At 55.6% G+C, this 24,192-nt stretch overlaps 1 protein-coding gene across 11 annotated transcripts in view; it reads right to left on the bottom strand.

Annotated features, from left to right (window-relative positions):
* NCOR2 (nuclear receptor corepressor 2) overlaps positions 1–24,192 on the bottom strand; it is a 229,749-nt gene that overhangs the window by 56,080 nt on the left and 149,477 nt on the right. For 7 of the 11 annotated variants that reach the window (XM_068208356.1, XM_068208364.1, XM_068208365.1 and 4 more), the window contains exons 12-16: positions 22,029–22,207; positions 18,666–18,720; positions 16,390–16,488; positions 1,765–1,886; positions 743–915 (exon numbers count right to left, since the gene is read on the bottom strand). In XM_068208356.1, coding sequence (XP_068064457.1) covers positions 743–915; positions 1,765–1,886; positions 16,390–16,488; positions 18,666–18,720; positions 22,029–22,207 — 628 coding nt within the window. Of the gene's footprint in view, positions 1–742; positions 916–1,764; positions 1,887–6,196; positions 6,343–16,389; positions 16,489–18,665; positions 18,721–22,028; positions 22,208–24,192 lie in introns of those variants that run through there. The other 4 variants (XM_068208359.1, XM_068208363.1, XM_068208366.1 and 1 more) reach the window with 3 other exon arrangements.

The raw sequence follows: 24,192 nt of genomic DNA, 5'->3' as shown, positions 1-24,192 counted from the left end.
CTTCTGTAAGTCAATACATGAGCCCGCTCCCTGGGGTGGTAACTACTGATGCTGCAGATGCCAGAGGCAGATGTGCCCAGTGTGGGACTGTGGATGCTGCCACGAATTCCCATCTAGCCCAAGGCCAGCATGGCAGCGTGGCATGGCTATGGCCACGCTGTGGGCTGGTGCAGTGCCTGGGTGCCACAATACAGGCAGCACCCTTAGCTGTATCAGGCACGGATGGAAATGGACCAGCCCAAGGCCCAAGGCCAAGGAGGAGCAGATCCCACAGGTTGCAGCTGCTCAGGCTCCAGACAAATTTGGAAACAGAGCAGGTAGGAGAAGTGGCAGAGCAGGGTCCCATGCAGAGGTCGAGGGGACTGGGATGCCAGAGTAGCCGCAAAGGGAATCAGCTCAAAGTGCAGGAGGGACACAAGCCTTGCCAAAGCACTGCTAAAACTGAAGGCTTCCCTTTTTGTCTTTTGCAACACTTTCCCTCTGAGGCCATAAAACACATGAACACTCAGCCAGGAAAGCCCAGGCTTGCAAATACCCCCACTTATCCTGCTGAACCACGCCGAGTAATTCACTCGATAGAGATAGAGAGAAACATCATTGCTGCTCCCCAGAAAGAAGGATTTCACAAAGGAAACCCCTCTTCTGCGAGCGGGGAGCAGAGCAGGGTGACATCCCATCCCAGCACAATGGGTACACCAAAAGCCCAGCCCAGGGCAGGGTCCCCTTGTCCCCTGCCACCTACCCAGCTCGGCGCTCTGCTGCGGCGTGGCTGCCTCCTCGTTGTTGGCCTCGTTGGCCATGGAGCGGGTGATGCGGCCCTTGCGCCGGCCCTGGCTGTTGGCAGTTTTGCGACCTTTGGAGGTGACAGCTTCCTTCTCATCGTTGTCTTCTCCGGACGTGTCGTCGTTCTTGTCCCTGCAAAAACAGGGAGAGAAGAGAAGAAAAAATCGTTGTTTGGTTGGTCTGATTTTTAGGTCAAGCAATTATTTCTCTGCACGTGTCTGGGGATTTTTCTTTTTGTTGTTGGTTTTTTAGGGGGGCAGGTCTGCAGTTTTTTTGCCGACGCGGGCTCTTTTCCTGGCTGGGATTGGCAGTGGGGTGATTTGTGGTGGGGTTTTCTTTCTGCAGCTGGCTGCAGCTCCACCACCAAGTGCACGCAGAGACCTGACGGAGACAGGTTTAATACCAGACCATTCAAATTCATCCCTGCCTCCTCCTCATTTATCTTCCTGAAAGGGACCTGCTGGTAAATGTCTTTGCAGCCTAGATATAATGAAGCCAGATGTTCTTTTAAACCAAGTATTAAGCCCATTACAGATAGCGAGCGGTCTGCGTGCCAACCTTCCCCTGCCACGGCGCTGATGCTCGGCGTGAGGGAGGCAGGGCTGGCTGGAGCTCTTCATCTGGGAGCGCTCACGTTGACATCAATAACACTAAAGGTGAAGTGCCACGCTCCGCTGCCCCCGGATTGCTCCCCCAGCTCCCAGAGGCTCTCGTAATAACAGAACAAGCTGGAGGATCACAGGAGCTTTGCAGATCGATTGGGTTGATATAAAAAAAACCCCATATCGTGTTGCTTTCCCAGTTTGGGAGCAGCAGGGAAGAGGAATGAGGAGGAGGATCTGCCTTTCCCTCCCTGCAGAGGAGGTGAGGTGGGCACACACAGTCTTGCACGGGGTCAGGCAGCCCTGGACTATGCTGCATCCCATCACCACATTCCACCACTGCAGCCCACTGGAGCCAGGCAGGGAGGGTTGTCCTTACTTTGTCAGTTCTTCTTTGTCATTTTCTGTTTCCTGCTTGTCTTCCTCCTTCTCTCCCTCTTTTTCTTTTTCTTTCTCTTTTTCATCTTTCTCTTCTTGGCTGCTCCGGGGCATTTGCTGCTGCTGCAAAACAAAGGACATAAAATAAACCAAGCCCTCGGCGCTGAGGCGGACACAGGGCAGCACCTGGGCCAACCCAAACAACTGCTGTGAAACAATGCTGGGGGCAAGTGGCCAAGAGGAAAGAGCTGCAGGCAGAGGGTGCAGGCAGGGCACTGCTGGAGGCCACAGGGGCCGAGAGATCTCCTTTCCAGGGAGATCAGAGGTAGTTCAGGATCAGGCATGGCAGCTGTACTCTGGCTCCTGTTCTAGGCAGTGGGACAGCCCCAGCTGCTCCCCTGGGGTCAGGCAACAAGCAAGGATCTGATGTGGGGTAAGACAGGGAGGTGAGAACTCCCCTCCTGTTCTGGCTTGGTGATTTGCAGCCAGTGGATGCATTTTGCTGGAGCATGAAGGAGACAGGGCACCAGTGACACCCCGAGGTTCGGCGACATCAACGCTTCTGATCTTTTCCCAAGCATCTGACACAGCCCATGGGGAATGTTTGTAGCTCTGTAGCACCAAGCAGGGAAGGTGCCCTCTCTGCCCTCTCTTTACCACCTGGCACCTTCAGCAGAGGCTGTGAGCCCAACCACCTCAATGCTGCTGCTGCTGCTCAGACTGAAGGCACCGTGGTACCCCAGGGAGGGACACAGTGATTATTACAGTTCTGGATTTTGTTTCAGCAGCTGCAGGAAGGAGGTTGCTGGGGAGGCCTGGTTCCCCTGACCTCCCTTCCCTCTGGTGACCAGCAAACGAGAGGCGTTGAATAGAGAAGTAGAAATTAGAGACGGAAATGATCTATTAAACCATCCCGCTCCTGGCTAATGCAAGGCTGCTTGCTCCAGGAAACCCACCCGGGCTCACCCAGCCCCTGCTCAGCCTGCAGGGCTTCCACCACCCCCTTGGGAAAGGGTTTGGTGATGTAATGGGGAGTAAAATTGCCTGAAAATGGATTTATCAGCAGAAGGTGGCTGGTCTGGCTGGCACACAGCCACATAGCAAGTACGGATGAGGTGTCCTCACATCCCTCGAGCCAGCAGGACTGGCCTGATCCCACCCTGCAGAACTGGGAGGCTGCTTTACCTATGGGCATTGTGCAGCAGCAGCACTGGGTGCAAGCAGAGCTCTTTGACCCCATGGGCTGGTGCTAAAATCACAAGTGTGGAGCTGTCAAATGGAGCAGTTTAACGAGAAAATTGCTGATTCCTTCAGGCCCTGGTTGAACAGAAGTCCTTAACACCCATGCACAGCCACCACTGAAACCCCACAGACTTTCAGTTCCTCCTTGTACAGGGGGAGGCAGCTGTGCCATCAGGATCCTGGCACGCTTGGCCAGCCCCTGGAGCATCTCTGCACACGTGCAGAACACAACTGTAATGCATCAGCTCACACTCCTGTTGCTCTGGGAGTTGCTCTGTGGGATGCAAGGCTGGGAGGTCCCAGGGGAGAGGGAGTCAGGGAACAGCTGGGATGAGCACTTGGTTGCTTATGATTTTCCAAAGTCCACAGATCACTAAGGCTTTGGAAACAGGCTGTCTCATGCAGTGAGGGGCTAAGGGAAGTGTCATCCCCAGCGTACAGGGCGCTGCCCCTGTCAGCCCCCAAACCGGGGGGGAAGGAGGAGGGCAGTGGTCAAGCTGCAACAGAAGGTGGGGAAGCCTGCACTGGCTGCAGAGGAGCAAAGGGCATCCATCGTGTGCAATTCCCCAGCACTGCCCTGAACTTTCTGACCCTGAGTCACTCCATGGTGAACCCTGAGTGCGGGTTCAGTCCAGACTGACACCCCTGAGGTGAGGGCTGTGACCTCCAAGGGCAGGGCAGGCAGCAGGACAGGCTCTGCCCCAGCCCTGGCCATCACCACCCATCTGCAATCCCCTCACCAAAGGCTTTGGCAAGGGAGGGGAGCCCACATGAGTTTCACAGTATTTCTACCACCCAACTGAAAATATTTTCTTTTGAGGGACGGGGAAATCCCGCATCCCAGAAATCCCAGCTCTCCTTCAGATTTAAACCCAGCCGTGACCACATGAGTACCTGTCCCAGCCTCAGGCTGGAGTGAGCATCCAAGAAAGGTTCAGCATCATCTTATCCTGTCTCTACATTTGTCTGAACTAGAGGGCTGCCAGCCTGGGCAGCCATCACAGCTTTTCCCCATGGAATGGCAGTGATGGCAAGGAGCTCCCTGCACCACCCTGCAAACACAGGAGCAGGAAGGCAGGGGGAGATGAGAGTGGCCTTGGTGGCTTCACACAGCAACACAGGTGCTTCCCTGCAGAGGCATCTGCCAAGCTTTGGCATGATCAGGATGGGCAAACCCCACTGGGATGGCTTCAGTGGGTCACTGCACATCCCTTTCCTCCCGAATGTTTCAAGCCTAGCCTGGTAGGACATCAAATCAAGGTTTCTCCCAGTGCAGAGGCACATCTCAATCCAAGGTTGCCCTCTAGTGATTGCCCTGCTCTGGCCACGGCCGGGTGCCCGATGCCAAGAGCGAGAGCCAGATGGGATAAGCACCCTGCACCCAGCAGGGCAGACAGGACAGGTCTCACCTGTCAGCCAGGTGAAATACATAATATTGATCATCATCATCACCATCAGGCCATGGTGGGAAAACTCCTGCTCCACCCAAGGCTGCGCTCATGTCCTCATCTGAGGAAAGGCTCCCAGCCAAATGCTGATCTGAACCCTGGCAAGCCCACAGTGATGGCTTATCTCCTGTGCTAGAGCTTGGCTGCAGAGCAGGCCACCTGCCAAACACCCCAGGAAATGCCTCTGCTCACGAATGTCCCCCTTACATCACACCCAGGGGTACATGCTGGGCTGGAAGCTGTGGGGCTGGCACCGAGCACTCAGCCCTGCGTGGGGAGCGGCCACCCCGGGGTGCTGAACGAAGCCATTTCAGAGCTCAGCTACAAATGGCACACACAGATGGGACCATCCCCCAGTGATGGACCATGGCAGCTGCCCCAGCCCATCCTCGCCACGTGCTCTACCCCAAACCTCAGACTGGCATCGGAACCGGGCCACGCCACGGCACAGTGGTGGGAAGGCACGGCCAGGAGCCCGTGAGCCGGCCGGTCCCCCCTCCCGGCGCGCTGCCCCCGCCGTGTGTGGGGAGGCTATTCTTAGTGCTGGACACGGACCAGCTCTGGATGATTCAAGGGACGGGACGCCATCCCAAAGCGTGACGGGCCAGGAAATGCTTCCCCAATTACCAGCTGATGTTTCCCTCTGATTCACACCGCCCGGGCTAGAGGTGGACTAGCAGGTGGGTCAGCCCTTAGTGGAACCCCCAAAGGCCGGCACCAGAACTGCTCAGCTCCCGGCTAGCTTAAACCTCTCCCCACCTACATCTCTGCCATCCCGGCGATGAGGCACTCCGCTTCCCAGAGGTAAACCAGGTACGTGCTCCCCACCTTGCACAAGAGGGCGAAGGGATGTGCCCGAGGCCAGGGAAGATGCCTGTGGCAGAGGGGCAGGGCTGTCCCTCCCTCCCAGGTCAGACGCTCTAACCCCGGACCGCCCTTCCTCCGCCTCAGCATCGCCGCTGCCTGTTTTTGCTGCCGACGCATCCTGTTTATTTAAAAAGGCCCCAGGACAAAATCGGACACGGGACGCGTGAGCGAGAGTCCGACCCTGCCCGAGTCCAGGGGGACAGGCGGCCTCCTCCGCTCGCTGCGCTCCGAGCAGCTCCGTAATTACAAACACCTGCTCACCTCTGCCCCAAAGTCCCGCCGGCCCCGGAGCAGCTGGGGCGGCGCAGAGCGCTGCCAGCTCTCCCGGGAACAGCGCGTTCCGGGGCCGGGGCCCGCCGCAGGCACACACCATGCTCCCGCAGCGCCCGGCTCCCGCTCGGCTGGCACGGCTCGCCCGGCCCGGCCAGCTCCTCCGGGCACGGCACCACGAGCTCCGCTACGATAAAGCTTCGTCTCCAAGCGCGCTTTCGGGGCACAGCGGCTTCCAGGTAGGAGCCGGACACGGAAAGGCTGACCCTGCCGAGAACGGACCAACTCGCTGCGGGTCCTGACAGCGGGACTCGCTGGGAGAAAGCCCTGGCGAGGAAGAGGTGCAGCTCCTCCCACTCTGTTTACTTCCTCTGCCGAGGCACTGCCTGCTCCTGGAAGCGGGACGGAGGGCAGGAGGAGGTGGGGAAAGCGGCTCCCCACCTTTGCCCTCCCCAGCCCCGCCGGAGACGCCTGAGCCTGTGGCACAGAGACGGTGAAACCGGCCAGAAACCCCTTGGCAGCCGGCAGCGCGTCCCTCGCACCCGAAGCGCCCCGCTCGCACGCTCCCCGGGAGCTCCGGCCCCTCTTCCCCCCCGAATCACTCACCTCCCCGCTCCCCGGCTCCCGCGAGCGGCCGGTCCCCGACAGCCCCATGGCCAGCTCCCGGCCCCTGCTCACCGCCCAGCCATCCGGGCGCGCTGTGCCTTACGTTCTCCGGCTCTGAAGGCTTCCTGACGATTTGCATAGTTAAGCCGTAAACTAACCACAACATTCCTCTTATGATTTTGCAATCTGCTGGAATAACGTGGTCGCTCTAAGTCGAGCGATGAATCATCATCTATAAACCACAGCTCTCGTCACCGGGGCTCTCAGTGCTGGCTGCAGCCTGCGTGATTAATCCGCCAGGATGCCAAGCTTAACCTACAGTGCAGGGCTATTTATTTTCCAAACTTGCAAGCCTCCGGAAAACGACCGCCGCTGCCTTCCCCATCCCCTTAGTGGCGAGATGCCCCAGGCTGTGGCAGGGGACCAGGAACAGGGGACCTCCCTTGCTGCCCACAGGACATCCCAGCATTAACCACTGGACCGTGCAACCTGCAACTGAGGCACCCACGCCCTCCCTCGACCCCCCCTCTCCTTGTGCCACAGCACCCTCAAAACATGCACCAAAACACCACTTTTGCCAGCAGGGATGAGCTCATCCCTGGCAGTCCAGTTCCTGAATCAGAACTACCAGCTCCTGCCACCCCAACTACACCACTTGCTGCTGGATGTGCTAGTGGGGAACCGGGTCATGGTGGTGGCACTGAGAGAGAGCCTGTCCCTGAGCCCAAGTGCCCCTGCGGCTGGCATCTCCTCTCTCCCACACCGGGTTTCAAGGCCACATTGGCTGCATGGGTGATGTCATTTGGTTGCCAGCAGATGCATCACGTCCCCTGCCATCATTACGGTGCCCTGGGCTCTTACAGGAGATGGAACCACCAGCTGCTGTTTGTTCCATAAATCAGGCGGGAGCAAGCCTGTGCACCCTGGTGCAGAGGGAGCTGTGCATGCCAGGCTGAGCTGCAAGGCACATGGTTTTGGTGCCACTCAAGCTCATTCCCATCTACTGCAGGCAGAGAGCTCCGGGTTTTTGCTTAAAGGCGGCTCTGCACCCTTGCCACAGTCTCACTGCGGCAGCGCAGGGACCTGTGCCAACCCTCTCCCCGGCATGTCACACCAGAGTCTGTCTTGACAGGGACTTTGGAGGGAGCTGCATCCCACCAGTGTGAGCCCCACAGCCTCTGGCAGCTGGGAGCACCCACTCGGCTGTGCCGCCTCTCCCACGTGCAGGGCACCAGCTCTTCACTCCTCCAGCGTGTGACTTCAGATCAATGGCATTTATGATGTTCTCCAGGGCACTCAGCTGCAGAGCAGGCTCAGGCCAAGGTCATTGCACGCAATCAGGGAGTTGCAAATTAAAACCAGCTCGAGATAAGCTGAAGACAAAAGGCCAACGCTACGCCGGCCAGGAACGCCTGGGGTTTGCTTTGCTGCTTCTCCAGGAGCCCCAGCACAGCTGCCATGGCTGTGGGCACGCACGGGTGCCTGCTGGCATCACCCTGAACATCCCACAGGGTCCGGAACTGGCACCATGGCGCAGGATGCTCCGTGCTCTGTGCAGTACAGCCAGCAGGACTTGGCACTCGGCTCTTACCCCCATCTCCAGCCGCAGAGATTCTCTGCAGGGCACCTTTGCCAGGAACAGGGCTGGCACCATGCAGCTGTAGCTCAGGAGCATCCTGTCTCTGCCACCTACATCTGTCTTTCCACCTGCTTTCAAGCTCTGCCTCTGGCAGGTCACACCAGTGAGAGCCAGGGCAGGGACCTGGCCACGGAGCACCCTCAGCACCAGCCTCCCCGTTAGCCACCATGCTGCCCAGGCACCTAAAGTGCCCACAGAATTTCCTTCCTTGCCAATGCCACAGCAGAAGCACCCACCTCTGAGGTTTGATACTGCACAGCCACTGCAAACACTGCTCCCCACATGTCCCTACCACCTCCTGAGGCAGGCTGGCTACACAGCACGGGGAGGATGGTTTAGAAATACATATGTGTGTCGTGTAACCGACTCCCAGGGCCAGGAGCCTCTGCTCCAGTGGTCTGGAACGCCTCGGGCCTGGCTGCCACCCACCGCCACGCAGCCTGGCTTCTCACGACCGCGCGCGGCACCCTCCACTCCTGGGAGAAACCACAAAGCAAAACAAGCCGCTGCCAAAACAACAAGGGGAGGAAGAGGAATGTCTGCCGGCAACACAGCTTTGATTGCTTGTGTCCCAGGGCTGGGTTTGATGCTGTTGGCTGTGGAAGCAAGTCAAAAAAAAAAAAAAAATCAAAGGGCCAGGCTCAGATTTCATAAGAATGATAGAGAGCATGGGGATCACTCGGTGCAGCTCAAACTGTGACAGCTCTGAGCTGGGCTGCTCCTCTACCAGCAAACAGCCAACTCTGCAACACACAGCAGGGATGGAGAACACCAAGGCTGTGCCCAGTGTCCCAGGAGATGTGGACAGGCCCTGTGCACACTCACCAGCACGGCTCTCGGGCACCACAAGCCACGGCCAGTGCCAGCAGCAAAGTGCTGGCAGCTGCAGCCAGGCTGCCCTGCCATGCTATGGGAAAGCCCTGTGCCATCTCCCAGGCTGCTGGTCCTGGAGCAAGCAGGGTCCTGGGGGCATGCAGCACGTCAGAGGCAAGGAGAGGGGCTGGCAATGGGACTCGAGTCATGCTGGACCCTGCATCACTTGCCAGACCACAGGACAAGCATGCCCGGGTGCACTCACCCAAGTGTGGGCTCATCTCGGGCAGCACTGGGAGCCTGCTGGGCACAGGAACCATCCAGGCAGGGCCCTGTGTGGCTCAGGCCAGCACAGCTGGCACTGCTGCCTTCCCACCGCTCGCTCTGTATACCATGGAAGCACTGAAGTGATTTTTACAGGACCCTGCTCACCAGATCCTTCCTTGAACCACTGAGGGCTTTTCCATAAGAGGAAATGTTTCTTTTCTGGGTCGCTGCTGAGTTTTTTAAAAAGTGATTTGATTGCTTGCGAAGGGAAAAATGACCCGAAGGGAAGAGAGCATAGTGTTTGGAAGCAGTGGAGATGAGCCCCCGCTCTGTCCCAGGCAGGGAACACGTGTTTTCTCTTCCCTGTTTGCTTTGCCCTGCTCCCCCCTGCTCGCAGCCCCCTGGCCACACGCCGACCCCTCTCCAAGCCCTGCCAACAGAGGAAGGTGCCAGGTCAGCAGTTTGTGGGATGCAGAGCAGCATCCACACACACCACAAACAACCAGGGGCAAAGCAAACACTGGGATTTTCAGCTGTGCCTGCTTTAGGAAGCAATTTAGCAATGACATGACCTATTTCCCATCCATTCCTAGTCAAACCTGGATCACAACAACAGATACAACAACTCATCCCAAAATCCAACCGCTTCTGTGTCCTGCAGTGAAGATGCTGCAGAGGTCCCTCACTGGGATCAGCAAAGCCCAGCCTGGATCCCAAACCCTGCCCCGAGAAGTACTCACATGGGCAGGGGTGTGGTGGAGCACTCGCTGCGAGGATACATCCACCTGCTGCTGGAGAAACACGAGTCCAAAGCTGGGGGCCAGCTGGAAAGGGGGATCACCTCACCCAAGGGACTCTTCTGTTACTGCATCCTGCAGATGTGATCAAGCAGCACAGAAGAGCCCAGCTCTGAGGGCCAAAGGGTCCAGCAGCAGCCTGTGCCTGTGTGTCCCTGCCTGCTGATGCCTGTCCAACCCTCCCTGCTGTCCCTGCACTGTCACCAGCCCACACGGGGACCTGGGGACCAAGCAGCCACCCTCCTGTGGCAATGCATCCTCTGATTCTTTTCCCAAATATGGCCATGTCATTCTCATTAAATCACCCCCAAAACTGCAGCTGGGATTTCAGGAATGCAAGTTTCCATTGTGTTTGCCCGATTGTGGTGCCTGGAGGGGCGGGCAGGGCTGCAGGAAAGCTGCTGCACCCTTGTGATGGGGGAACAGGCACGATGAACCTTATAGGGCACACCTGGGGGAGCAACAGGAGTCCAGACTGGAAGAGCAGGTGCTAAGGGGGCTCACAGAATTGATCTCAACTCGAGCATCGCTGTGTGTCACACCTCATCCACCTGCTGGGCAGGCATCCTGACATAAACCTCCCTGGTGACCACAGGTTTAAAGAGTGACAGCCTGCACTGAGCACCCAGGGGACAAACACTCTGTGAGATGTTTCTTCCTGTGAGGCCACACTTGAGCAGGACCAGGACCACAGGGTCTGACCAAGTTCACTTCTCATCAGTCCTGCAGCCTCAGCCTGACTTCCTGGGCCATCAGCAGCCCTGTCACACTACAGATTTGTCCAGAAAATGAGCCAAATTCAAGCCCTTTTACATCCCAGCAGTGACATTCCACTGGCAGAAGATGAACCCGTGCCCCAATACTGACATCCCTGGCATCATTCCCAACCAGGCAACCTCCCTCACAGACCGCCCCTGCTCAACCACAGATAATTTCAGTGCTGTTTTAGATATAACACTCCAGTCAGCACAGCTTTAAGTGCCTGCAGAATAATTTCTTGGTATTTGTGGCACAAAGCTTACTGGCCACATCCAGGGCTGTGTCTGTATGATGTGCCGCACAATTAAACCAGGATTTTGTGACAAGCATATCCCTGCGTCTGGAAGAGAAGTTGTCAAACCCTTTATCACAAAATGAGGAGCTGCTCCCTGGACTGATGAAGATCAAATGGCTCCCAGAAACAAGTATCATTCCTCTCATTAGCTGCTGTGGTTACCAGAGTGGAAGCACTTGCACAATTTACAGAGTTAGAGCAGCTTGCTGAGCTCTGGATCTGATCCCTGGGGAGGGAGGAGAGGCACTGGCATGGCAAGGCTGGAGCATGACAGGAGATCTGCTCCTGCTCTGGGGACAGGGTGCAGGGAGCTCTGGAGTCGTGGGCAGGCACTATCTGGAATCCCAAACCCTGCCAGCCCCTGCTAGTGTGACAGGGCTGCTGGTGGCCAGGGAAACCTGCTTGGCCAGGTTTTTCCTAATGCTCCAGGACCCATGTGATAGCAAACCTGGCCAGATCCTGCTGGGACGGTGCTTCTGCCAAAAAAGTAAGCAGGCTGTTTATAAAAATCTGGGTTGAGGCTGTTTATCCTCGTTGGTGAGGGGAATGGTTTGTGTTTGGGGAGGGCGGGACAGACGGCGGGACGGATAATTCGATTTGGGTTTTGGCAGGGGACAGGGAAGAGGGTGGGCCTGGGAAAGGCTGGCGGGCCTGGCGGGGGACCGCACTGGCCAGGTCACACCGTGGGTCCCCGCCCTGCCAGCACGGCTCTGGCACCGCTCTCCGTGGAGGAAGGGGGGTCCAGGCGGCTCCACTCCCCAGGGCCACGGAGCGAGTCCTCGAAAGTGTCAGCACTGACACACGGCCCTTTGGCCAGGGAATACGTGAGCGCTGTCTGACAGCAGTGCGAGGGGCTGGCGTGACGCTCCGTCCGGCGGCTGCGTCCCTCCACCATGACTTCATCCCCCTCTGAGTCATCCCCAGGGCAGGCAGGCGGCTCCTCCAGCCGCCCATGGTCCCACTGCCGACAGACTGACCCTACCGACAGACTGACCCATGGACCCACTGCTGACAGACTGACCCATGGACCCACTGCCAGCAGACTGACCCTACTGACAGACTGACCCTACCGACAGACTGACCCATGGTCCCACTGCCGACAGACTGACCCTACCGACAGACTGACCCATGGTCCCACTGCCGACAGACTGACCCATGGACCCACTGCCAGCAGACTGACCCTACTGACAGACTGACCCTACCGACAGACTGACCCATGGTCCCACTGCCGACAGACTGACCCTACCGACAGACTGACCCATGGACCCACTGCCGACAGACTGACCCATGGACCCACTGCCAACAGACTGACCCTACTGACAGACTGACCCTACCGACAGACTGACCAACGGTCCCATTGCTGACAGACTGACCCTACTGACAGACTGACCCTACCGACAGACTGACCAACGGTCCCACTGCCGACAGACTGACCCTACTGACAGACTGACCCTACTGACAGACTGACCCCATGGTCCCATTGCTGACAGACTGACCCTACTGACAGACTGACCCTACCGACAGACTGACCCATGGTCCCACTGCTGACAGACTGACCCTACTGACAGACTGACCCATGGACCCACTGCCAGCAGACTGACCCTACTGACAGACTGACCCATGGACCCACTGCCAGCAGACTGACCCTACTGACAGACTGACCCATGGACCCACTGCCAGCAGACTGACCCTACTGACAGACTGACCCATGGTCCCACTGCCGACAGACGGACCTATGGTCCCATTGCTGACAGACTGCCCCATCGACAGCTTTGCCTGGTGGAATGGTCGCCCACCTGCCCATCATGGCAGTGTGTGGGAGATGATGGCTTTTCCCCCTCAAGGGATTCACTGGCAGGAAGCGTATCTGGCATGCTGCAGCTGCTCCACTACCACAAGGGCAATGTTACTCCAAAATCAATGCAAATTTACTCTGGAATAAAAAATCTCACACTCCAAACGGAATAATTATGTTGAAGTAGAGTCACTTTCCTTCCAGCCCGGTTTCAGCCCAACACTTGTGTTCCCACAGCCCAACAAAACAGCTTCCCGAGGAATGAAGCACATGGTCAGTTTCGGTGTCCCTGCTATAGAATTTAGAGGTTTCACAGAGAGACTCTAAAATACCCTGAAGAGCAACTCCCACAGACCCTGAGTTGTATGGACACATCAACACAAGAGTTTGTCATTACAAGCTCATGCAAATTTATGCTTATTACTGTACACTGACTATTGGATCAGACTGTTTTACCATGGCACAAATTATTTCTTTTGTTTTTTCAGTGTGAAATGACAACCAGGAAGCTATTTCTCTTCCCATCGATTCCCCCCCTCACAGGGTTGTACTGCCTTTTCATACACAAAGACAGGATTATTTTAGAAAGATCTTAATCTCAGGAGCCTCAATATCATGCATCATGACCCGTTGGATGTGGGTACCTTCCACTGAGCAGTGCCATGGAAGGCAGAGTGCTGGAGCATCCTGCCTCGGAGTGGGCGGCTGCTCCGTTTTCTGACAAACTGGAAGTGGAATCATGTGAAGTCCCTGCTCTTGGCAGGAGATTTTTAGCAGTAAGTAGCAGCTTTATGAGGAATATCCTCTGCCAGGGGACCATCAGCCAGGGAGCAGTGGGATTCTTATTTTTTAATGGACTTTTAATAAGTAGGCCACAAAGATAGTCTTGACACAGAGAAGCTTTTTTCTCTGTGTAATTATCTCCCCTTCACTCTCAAGCTCCCTGCAGCCTCCTACAGCAAATAAGACCACCAACCTCTCTGTGTGAAAAGGAGCAAGAAACCAGCATAGGGCCACTTGAAATGCTCTTTGTATCAGATCTCATCTGCTCTCCTCTCATCTGATAGAAAAACCGACCTCTCTTCCCCTCCTCCAAATTAATTACAGCTCAGCTTTTGGTGTTTAACTACTTGAACCTTTACCAGCAGGAAAATATGTGCTTGGAGCAGGGGCAATGCTGGGGACACGATGCCGTGCCTCCACGTGCTGCAGGAAGGCTGTCTGTAATTCTGTCTCCTCCCTGCACACTGCCCATGCCTGTGTGTCCTCTGTCCTTCACCCTGTCACCATCTCTAGTTGGTGAGACTGGGCAGGTAATGGCAGAGCTGGCAGTGCCACGTCAGCCCTATGCTGCTGCTCCTCAGTCCCCACTCCTCACCAGGTCACAGGGAAAACAGAATGAGGGACCTGCACACAAACAATCCAGGACCCTTGGGAACAAGCAGGGTGCTGGCTGAGCCTTTGGGACAGGTTAATCCCAAATGAGCACTCCTGCAGCACAGGCAGAATTTGAGCTGTTTCTGAAAAGACTCACTAAGCAAAATGCCACCAGGAGCATCCCTCCATGCCAGCCAGCATCTGACCTCTCCCATGATGGTCTGTGCAGTCACACACTGACCCAGTCTGGTGTGTGGAGGCAGATCCCATCAGCACCACACCCTGGGGAGACCCTGGCTGGTGAAGAGGTGCAAAGGAGATGCTTCACTGCTCTCACCAGCATCTGGTAGGATTTTTAACAACATATTCATCCCTTTACCACCTTAAAATGCCACCCTAAAACGAGTCTCTCTCCAGCAGAGCCTTCCTCTGCAGCACAGACCCAGCCCGTCAGCCAGCAGCGTGCCCTTCCCAAGCCTGCACACAGGCTCTTCCAGCACTCCCCTCATGCAGTTTTGCAGGAAATGGATGCAAATAGCGGAGGTATCACAGCACAAAGCATGAATTTCAAAACCCCCCAAGCTCTCTGTGGGAGAGCTGCTCCAGGCTGAATGCAGCAGCTGCTGTTCTGCACCTCTCTCCTACTGTGAATCATGCAGCCAGTCCTTGGCTCTTGAAGCTTGTCTGAACATCCCACCTTCCACCTGAGCATCCAACAGTAATGGGAAATATTCACTGTGTCGCTTCCTCCCAGACTCAGAGGGGCTCCTCTTTCAAAATCAACGACATTCTGGCTGAGGTCTGCTCCAGGGGAGGTGCAAATGGTTCCCTTTGGTGCCATTCCTGCTTGCAAAAACAGTCCTACAGGCGATGAAGCAAGTCCCTGCTTCTAAAGGCTGGCACTGAACAAGGCTCCAAAGGGCAGCACACGTCTCCACTGCACAGGCTGGATCATGTGGAAAACATCGTGGGAAATTCTGCAACTAGCGATGCTTTGGGTAATTTCAAACCCCAAAACACAAACAGTCCCTGCTGGGTGCAGGATGGGCAGGTCTGTGGCTGCTGGGGTAGGTAGGCAGATGCAGAGCAAAGCCTCTCACTCTCCACATTTGCTCAATTTAACACTGAAACCAGAATGAGCTGTGCTAAATGTCTCCACCGCTAACAAGAAACAAATGTGGCCTCATGTTCTAGTTGCTGTGATCTAACAAAACAGACCATGGTAAACACTATAAAAATGTACTGGAGGGAACCACCCTGTGTTTGCTGGGAGAGGGACTGGGTAATCCAATAGGGCTTTATCCATCTCTAATGTCTCTGAAAAAAATAAGGGAAAATTGGGCCCTGTCCATGACATTTGTCATGTGCTAGCTATTCTGATGTCTTAATGCTGCAGAAACCAAATTGGAGTGGGGCTACCTATCTGCTTCCCAATCAGGATCTAGGCCCAAGTGCTGCTTTTTATGGCCATGCAGCGTGAAGATCTGCTGATGTCAGTGGTGTCATGGGCCAGGCCAGTTTTTCCATCCTTATTCCCACATTATCTGGGGAGACGATCCCTTTGTGGCTACCTCACTCTCCTTGTGACAAGAATAATCACTCACTTCATGGACCTGGCCATCCACCAGCAGGACCTGCCTCTGGCTGAAAGCATTCATGGAGATAAGGCACCTTCCTGAAAGGTTGGCACTTATCTGTTCCTGGGTATCATGGTAGCAGCAGCAACACTGCCAAGGTCATGTCTAGATCTATATCATGGCCGTGGTAATGGTAAGGGTTGACTCAGTCACCTGCCCCCAGGCACCTTGTGGTGCCCTGGAACCTGCTCTGCCCTTAAACAAAGGGTTAAGGGTCTCTGCTAGCTTTAGTGCCACATCTGCCAGCCCCACAGGAGATTCCCAGGGGATCTTGGACAGCCTTTGGCACTTCAGATAGATTTATATGCTTCTGCTCGGGTGTCACCAGAAGTCACTCCCACCCAAGTCATTTTCCTCCCACACCTTTACCTATAGGAAGAGCCTTGGCAGGTTCTGCAAAGCAGGAGCTCCACCCAGCTCCCAGGAGCCCTGTCACCATTGTCACACTGCCATCTCCAGCGGGGAGAGAGACACAGACCCCATTTGGTTCTTGCACAGAGAACTGCATGGGAACCCCATGCTACTGACACACAGCCACGTTTTCCAAAGTCACTCCATCCCCTTTTTTAAGCATCTTGGATTTGTTTGTTTTTTTTAAAGACACTGTGGCCTCGGTATGGGGATGGACAAACACCAACTGCCATTAAACAGCACGTTCTGAAAAGCTACACAGAGCACAACCACAACCCATCACAGCCTGCAAACAGCATCTCCATGTGAGGAGGGGGGAAAAAGCACCATTTGGGGTGCTCAGAGAAAGCGCTCCTTGCTCAGCCTGAGAGACGACGCTTCCACGCGCTCCTCCAGCTCTTACCTGGCTCTTCCCACGCCGCCGGTAATTCCTCCTCACGAGGTTCTTGTAATTCTCATTCTTCTTGGTCAGGTAGTAATAGAGGACACAGTCAGCCACCGTCTGCAATGACACGGGCAGGTCAGGGAACAGAAGGTCCTGTCCTCGTGTGCTGCTGCTGGGGCACAGACTTCCAGGAGCAGCGTTCAGAACCGGTCATCACCAGGTCTCCTGCTGCTCCTGAAGACCTGCAGCCCAACAGCTTCCCCACACCTCCCTCCCTAAGGCTTCCAGTGCAGCTGGAAGAAGGGAACAATGCTGTCCTAGTAAAAAGGCTCAGCCCTTCAAAGGACAGAGCAGGCCGGTCCCGCAGGCGTGCGGAGACAGAGATGGGGTGCTGAGCAGAGATCACCCCGTGCTGGAGGCAAAGCAGGGCTGACCCCAGATGACCGTGGCAACCAGAGGCAGAAGAGGGAGCCGCCTGTCAGCCTCTGTTGCAGTTACACGAGGCACAAGCTGCCACACAACTGTCAGCTGGTGTTACTTCCAGCCGCTAAGCTCGCTGGCTCGAGCGCACGCGACTTTGCTGTGGCCAAACTGAGATCCCAGCGCTCAGAAGCTGCCATCCCAACTCCAGTGGCTGGCTCCACAAACACCACCACAGACTGGACACCTTAGGAAAACGAGGAGTCACGGCCAGGATATATCCTGCCCCTGAACAGCACCAAGTGTGCCAGGCTGGGAGAAGTCCTGTGGTGTAGAGGGTGGGCACCTGAACAGCAGCCTTGGGCTACCTTCACATTCAGGATCAGTGGCTTCATGAAGGAAAATTATCCCACAGATCCATCATGCCAAGAGTCCTCAGGAGCTTGGGGCAGCTGTGTGTGCCTGGGGGCTGTGCTCACCCCATCCCTCTGCAAGGAGTGGAACCATTTGCAAAAACAGATTGCAACTTTTAAAGTGTTAATTGGATCTCTTTCTAATTTAGCCCTGATTATACACACACACACGCGAACACAAAAACTTACAGTCATCTGTTCCAAGGGCTAAGATCACTATTTTTTTATAATGCAATTTAAAAATCTATTAATTCATTACATTGAGCCATACTTTGCATCTCTCTCCAACAGGATAATGGATGTGTTCTGTATCATAATTACAGCCTGATTTACAAACGAGTACAAATAAAATTAGAAGACATTTTACAGCTTGGAACACAGACTGGATTGTGAGCATCATCCAAGTCCCACCACTTTCGGCTTTATGGAGTGCAAAAGGATGAGGAGCTTGGGATCTTACAGCAACAGCAGCAGCATGAGGTGGCTGCTGGCCTTCCTTGCTGCTTTGGACAGGAAGGTCAAGGTCTTATAAATTATTTCCCCAGCCTGAGTTATGAGGAATCAGAGAATAATTTAGGCTGGAAGTGACCTCTGCAGGCCACCCCCTGAGAGCAGAGTGGTTCCCTCAGAGTGAGTGGACACTGTGTGTATGAAACTCTGCATGAGGTGGGCAGAGGATGAAAATAGCTAAAAGGACCAGAGAAGCAGCAGCTTTCAAATGTTTCTTACTCAGGAGAGCATTCAAGTGATGGACATAGCTGTGTTTTCAGGCTGGGTCTGTCCAGGATCTGCCCATATGGCCTGTCAGGTCTTCCTGTACATGGAAGGTACCTGGCCTTGCTTAGAATGGGACAAGAGACTCGCTCCTCCCTCAGGTCTTTTTCTCAAACCTTTCTTCCATCAGCCCAATTAACAGCAAAACCAAGAAGTCCAAGCAGCACAACACAGGAGGTTTGGGAAAGGTCAGGCAGTTCCTGTGAACAGCTATTCCTTGACACCAAGGGGAGCTGTGTGTGCTTTCAGGACACCCACCCGAACTGTTGCATGAAATGGGACTCAGTCCACCCTCAAAAACCTCCCTCTCCCTGAGCAAAGAGACCCCTCCGCTTTGTGCTGGGCAGCTGGGTGCCCACCCTCTGTGTGACAGCCTGGCTGGTGCAAAATGCCTCCGGGAGATGCCGGAGAGCAGCTCCCCAGGCGGATCAGGGGTGGGCTGCGCCGCCCACGCACCAGGCTGGCTGCGTTCACACCTCTCGGGCTCCGAGCTCCCGTCTCCCGCAGCTGACTCAGTCCTGTCTCTGCAGGGAGCCGGGAGGCGTCCGGACCGTGCCCGGGGCTTGGAGCCGCCACCACCCACAGGTGCTCAGCATCTGCTCCAGCACCAGCAGCTCCAGCACCAACAGCCAAGTGATGGGAGGAGAGGCAGCACAATTCGGGTTGCAGCCAGGCGGGCAGGCTTACCTTCCTGTCCAGAAAGGATGCGATCAGGCCAAAGTTCTTCGGATGCTGCATGAACCTGCAGAGCGAGAGGGAGAGGGTTACTGTGGGTGCTGGCTCTGACCCCCTCACAGCTGGGCTGCCATGGCCTGCGTGCCCGGAGCAGCAAGGCCAGCTCCCAGAGGGACTCTGGGCTTTGAGAAAATATTTGTCTGCTGTTCAGCTTCCCAGAAAGAAAGGAACTTTAAATTTAGCCCAGTGGGGCTGGGCTGGTTGGGAGCTTTGATGTGCCAATGTTCATCATGGGGTGGGAGAGGAAAGGGGGGCTGGCAGTGCTGGAGGGCTGCTCATCACCCTGCTTGACCCCATGGCCACCCAAGCCTGTACCAAGAGCAGGACAGGGCAGGCACAGAGGGCAGGCACACCTGGCCAAGGCCTCAGGATCTGGCAAGGAAAGAACGAGGAATTGCCATCACACCCCACATCATGGCCATGGTGGGCTGTTGGGAGCAACTGCAAAGGACAAGAAGGGAAACCCAAACCCCGGGAGGAAGCACAGAGCTGCCACATTGCTGAGTTGCTCAAGAGATCCCCAGTGGCACAGCCGCTCCGATGAATGCCCCCTCATGCCCAGCAAGTGGAGGAGCTGTCAGCAAGCTCACCCCTGGCTCTGGCAGCCCAGGAGTGTACACTGCCCACTCAGGGGAAGCTGTCCCCACTAGCAGAGATGCCTCCTCCAACAAATCCCCGTGCCTAGCTGGTGTGGAAGCACCAGGGCCAGCAAGCCCTTGGCAGGGGGTGCTGCTGCTGGCAGCACAGTCAACCAACGTGCTGTCAACGCACGGACAGCCCAGTGAGAGGAGGCTTTGGGCCAGGAGAGGTGGCCACCAGCACAGGCCCTGCCCCAGGGAGCTGAGCAGCCAGGGTGAGCCACATTCAGCACATGCAGCTCTGCCAGCTCCCAGGAAATGACAGCTCTGTGCCCTGGGGAAATGGATCAGAGGCAAAGGGTGGGAGAGCTGTGGTGTGGGTGTAACATGGGCAGGACATGGTGAGGAGCTCATGTCTCCAGCCCTGCCAGTGATTCCCCTGGGGCAACTGGCACAGCTCTCTCCTGCTTTTGCTGCTCTCTCTCAATGATAAACTTGGAGTTAAGGCACTGAGCTGAACTCAGCGAGGGCATGACCAACTCCAGCCATGGCAGCAGGACATGGGTGTTGTCACCCACATTGATGCCATTCTTGATGCACAACTCCCACATGGTTTGGGTAGCACCGCAAGATCCCTGTCACCATAACTGGTCACCAGAACAAAACCCAGAAATGCTAGGGGGGACAGAAAAAAAGGAAGAAAGCAAACCAGACGGGCTGCTCAGACAACCCAGGGTGAGGGCACGGAGCCAGAGCTGGCTCTGCACACAGCACAAACCCAGGGCTGACCACAGGACGGGGTTTTCAAGGCCATATTATCAATGATGCTAACACACTGTTGGGGCAATGCAGTTAACAATCCACTCTTTTTCACGGGCCAGGCCATCTCCCCATAATGAGAGATGGATGCTGCATTCTCACACTGCCCAGCATGAAACAGCCTCGATGCCTGAGCAGAACCCTGCTCCTTCACCAGCAAACCACAGCTTCCCTGGGAGTAGGCCAGCAATGGGCTCTCAACAGAGACCTGAAATCCTGCCCAGAAGCAAATCAAATCAGGTTCTTCCTCGTGGTTATGTTCTGACAGCTAAAATAGTTCAGACCCAGAGCTTGTCAGCCTTGCAGTGCCTGCCTGTTTACTCCAACAGCCCCTGCCAAGTGGGCTGAACAAAAGGTTGAACCAAGTTTTCCTGGTCTCAGGAGGAGGCCAGCTCTAGGTCACGATCACGGATGACACAACTCCAGTTCACCTTAAAAACCCAGGCCAGAAGCTGCAGCACAGCAGGCAGCTCAGCTACCAGCACGCCAGGCTGGGGGAGTGCTGGGGCAGGACTCCCTACACCCTCCTTACAGCTCCTGAGTACCAATTTCTCAAAATGAGTTTTGTGAGAGCCCTGAAACCCTGCTGTATTTCTGCCTCGAGCTCTGCATCACCCACAGTGATGACACAGAATCCACCGTGCACTGCAGGATGCACACACTGGGTGTGGATTCTTCCAGCCCCATTAGCCAGGCACAGCCCTGCCATTAAAGACCGAGTAATTAGCCTTTGCGTCATTTGTGGCAAGCCTCGCTGTTTGGAGTGGCACATTTTAAGGCTAATTAGCAATGAGGATTCTCCTCTATCAAAGGCTTGGAGCCAGTTTGCTTGTTTTGTTCTTTTTTGGTCCATCTTGGCAATTAATTATTTCAGCTGCACAAACAGGAGTCCTGACGAGCAGGGGGAGGAGGAATGATCCTGGACACAGAGAGGCTTCCAGCATGGCTGGCCATAGGCGTGCTGGTAATCCATGGAGCCATCCCCTGATTGTCCAGAGGCCAGACTAAGTGGTGCTGCTGCTCAGGACAAAGTGGTCCTGGTGCATCCATGTCCCTCAGGTCCACAGCAGGGAGCTCCAGCAGAGCTCATCCCACTGGAAGCTGAACTCCAGCTCTGTTTTCACAGACACTCACAGCACACTGGGGCCACCAAGGATACTCCAGTCCTCCATGCAAACACATCTGGGTCCCCGCTGGGCTATGGGATACAGGGGAGTCTGGATGTGAGACCAAGCTGAGCACCCACATCTTGGCTGACAGCGCAGTGGTACCCAGGGAAGGAATCAGTGACTCCCCAAGTGATCTCACTTGATAGAGCCAAGCTGCTCTCAAGCACTGCTTGCAAACAGGAGAAAGCACCACAGCCAGAGTCTGCACGTGTCTGGTGTGGGAACGCATCCATGGAAACAGCAGCCGGTGGCAAATCCTGCAGACAGCAAGATGGAGCACTGAGGGACAAGCACCACCTGCAAGCTGCAGCCTGACGGGGTCTACATGAGGGGCTTGGATGTTGACAGCTCCAAAAATCCCCTGGACACACAGTGCCCAAAGGGCAGCATGAAAATCCAGAAAGGCAATGTGTATGGAGTGTTGGGCTTCCCTGGAGTTATCTTTAAACTGGCTGATACAACAGGGAATGCAAAAGCTGAAAAACTCCCTGTTCTCACCCTGCCACGAGCAGCAGCTTTCCACAGGGGCAGGAACACCCCAACCACAGAGCAAGACCTGAAGTTTCTGTGCAGAAGCATCACCCTGTGGTTCAAGGTCACACAGCAACTCGGGATGTGTCCGTGGCGGACAAGCCAAGCACTTGGGCTACTCCTGCCTCAGTGTGCTGGGGCTGCAGCTGAAGCCCTGCACGGATCCTGCCCACACTCCCCAAGGGCTGCACAGGCAGAGCTGTGTGGGCTGCACTCACTTTTCCCGGAAGGTCTCCTTCTCCTGCTCGCTCCACATGTTCATCACCTGCCGGTCCTTGTAGACCTTCATGGGGTCATCCATGAGGCCGTTCATGTTGATGAATTTAATGCGCTGCTGGTCGGCATCGTAGAGCATGGGCGGGATGACGGCGAGCTGGCGCATCTGCTTCTCCAGGTTCTTTGGGGAAAGCAGAGAGAACAGTTGGTCAGCACCACGGGCCCGCGGGGACCGCGGGGGACAGATGTTCGAGAGGAAAAGGACAGGAGGAGGAACAGGAGAATTCAAAAGCAAGCACTAGACAGCTTTATTGCCGGAGTAATTGTAAATTAAACGCCGAAAGAGGCTATCGCTGTCAGCCAGGAAACAATTAATCTTTCATTTTGGAATAAAAGGCTTCGAGATCCTGTGTGGAAATGTTTGACTTAAGTGAAACAGCTCCTGACCATGATGAGAAATAAGTCAAAGCAGCGGTGGTACATGGAATGCTGACCCCCTCCCAGCCTCCTAAGCCACATGGAGGTTCAGACCCTCACCCCAACTATGAGGGAAGTGGGCCAGCTTTTCAAAGCTTCCTGAAAAGGTGGGCAGAGGAGACATCAGGTTCCCCTTCCACAGGAGTTGCTCCAGGAGGTTTCACATGTCACTGAAATTGGGCTGTCATTCCTTACTGCAACACCCTGGGACATAGTCTGATGCCTTTAATCCATCCTATGGAGCACAAAGTTCATCCAAAGCCCCAGCTGTACACCAGGACAGGATAGACTGGGCACACTGGTTTCCTTATTTGCAACAGAGAGGCCAATGTGATGTCTCATTTGTGTTGTGTTCTGCTCAAATGCCGGGATTGTCCCTTTGGCTGAGCTGCTGATGATCCCCTGGCACAGGTCCATCCTGTGGGGATGAAGGGATGCTCTGGCCACCCCCTTTCAATTGCACCATCAGTCTGAGTCCTCCCTGTCACCTGGGATGTCACTGCTCAAAGTCCAACCCTTGTCCCAGGAAGGCCAGGTCTCAAGTGCTGCTGTTTTAATTTACAGCCAGATGCTGGCTCCTGGGAGAACAGTCATGGCCAACCCTTCCAAGAAGCTGCTGATTCTGGCCTGCCCAGTGCTGCTCTGCCTCCCTGCTGTGCCTCATCAGACCCAACCTCCTCCTCCCCCTAAAGCACCTCTCTCTGCACAGATATGGACATTTCAACACATGTGATTGCCTTCCCCATCCTCACTAGGACACCTCCTGTTTAGAAACTGGCTGCTCCAGATGCCTCCTCATGGTGGGAGGTGAGGAACAGCTCACAGCTGGAGCATCAACCTGGCTAACTACAGGCTGTCCCTGGTGACAGGAGAAGCCCCTGTGCACAGCAGAGAGGATGCTGGTGGGAGCACTGCCCACAGCTGAGGGCACAGGGCCTCTCAGGGTGCCAAGTGCTGCCACTACACCCCACCAGCCAGACCCCCCTCCTCTCCAGCAACACGCTGGGGTGGAGAGCTGGCCCTGCTGCCAGAGATGCTCCCCAGCTCTCACCTCCCTGCTCCTTCCAACCCTGTGGAAGAGCTGGAAGTTCTTAAGGACTCCTCTGAGACGAGCAAAGCAGATTTGGGGCTCAGCAGGCGGCTGTCGGGCTGGAGTTTAGCAGCACACTGTGCAGGGGGATGGAGGCGATCAGCTAACGCTCCTCTTGGCCAGCACCTCTGCAGGGCTGTGAAATTCCCCTTTGCTTCCAAGATCCGTGTCCTCCACGTTGTCACCTTAACTGGCTCAGAGCAAAGTGCCTGGGATCCCAGAGAGGGATCAGCCGTGGTGCACAGGCAGCAAACATCCCAGCTATTGCTGGGCAATGGCTGCTCTCCCCTCCCAAACATGATCCATTCACTGGAGCTCGCCTCCGTGCCAAGAGAGTGGAACCCTTGTGAAACTGGATCCAAACGAAGCCGAGGTCACAGGGATGTTTCAAGATGAATGGAGCACTCCCAGAAGATGTGGGCCAACTGGCTCACGTACAAACCATTCATTCCATAGGATTCCCCTGTGTCAAGTCACACAGCCCATTCAAAACAAAACGAAACAAAAAAACCCCTCCACCCAGCAGCCTTGGTGCTGGCTCCCTGCCCCTTCCCCTTCTCTTTCCCCTTCCCATCTTCACTTCCAGCATAAACCACAGC

The sequence above is a fragment of the Anomalospiza imberbis genome, chromosome 18, assembly GCF_031753505.1.
Source record: "Anomalospiza imberbis isolate Cuckoo-Finch-1a 21T00152 chromosome 18, ASM3175350v1, whole genome shotgun sequence".
Taxonomy (NCBI): Eukaryota; Metazoa; Chordata; class Aves; order Passeriformes; family Viduidae; genus Anomalospiza; species Anomalospiza imberbis.
The sequence above is the reverse complement of the archived record's forward strand: the minus strand, read 5'-3'. Positions and strand labels throughout refer to the sequence as shown.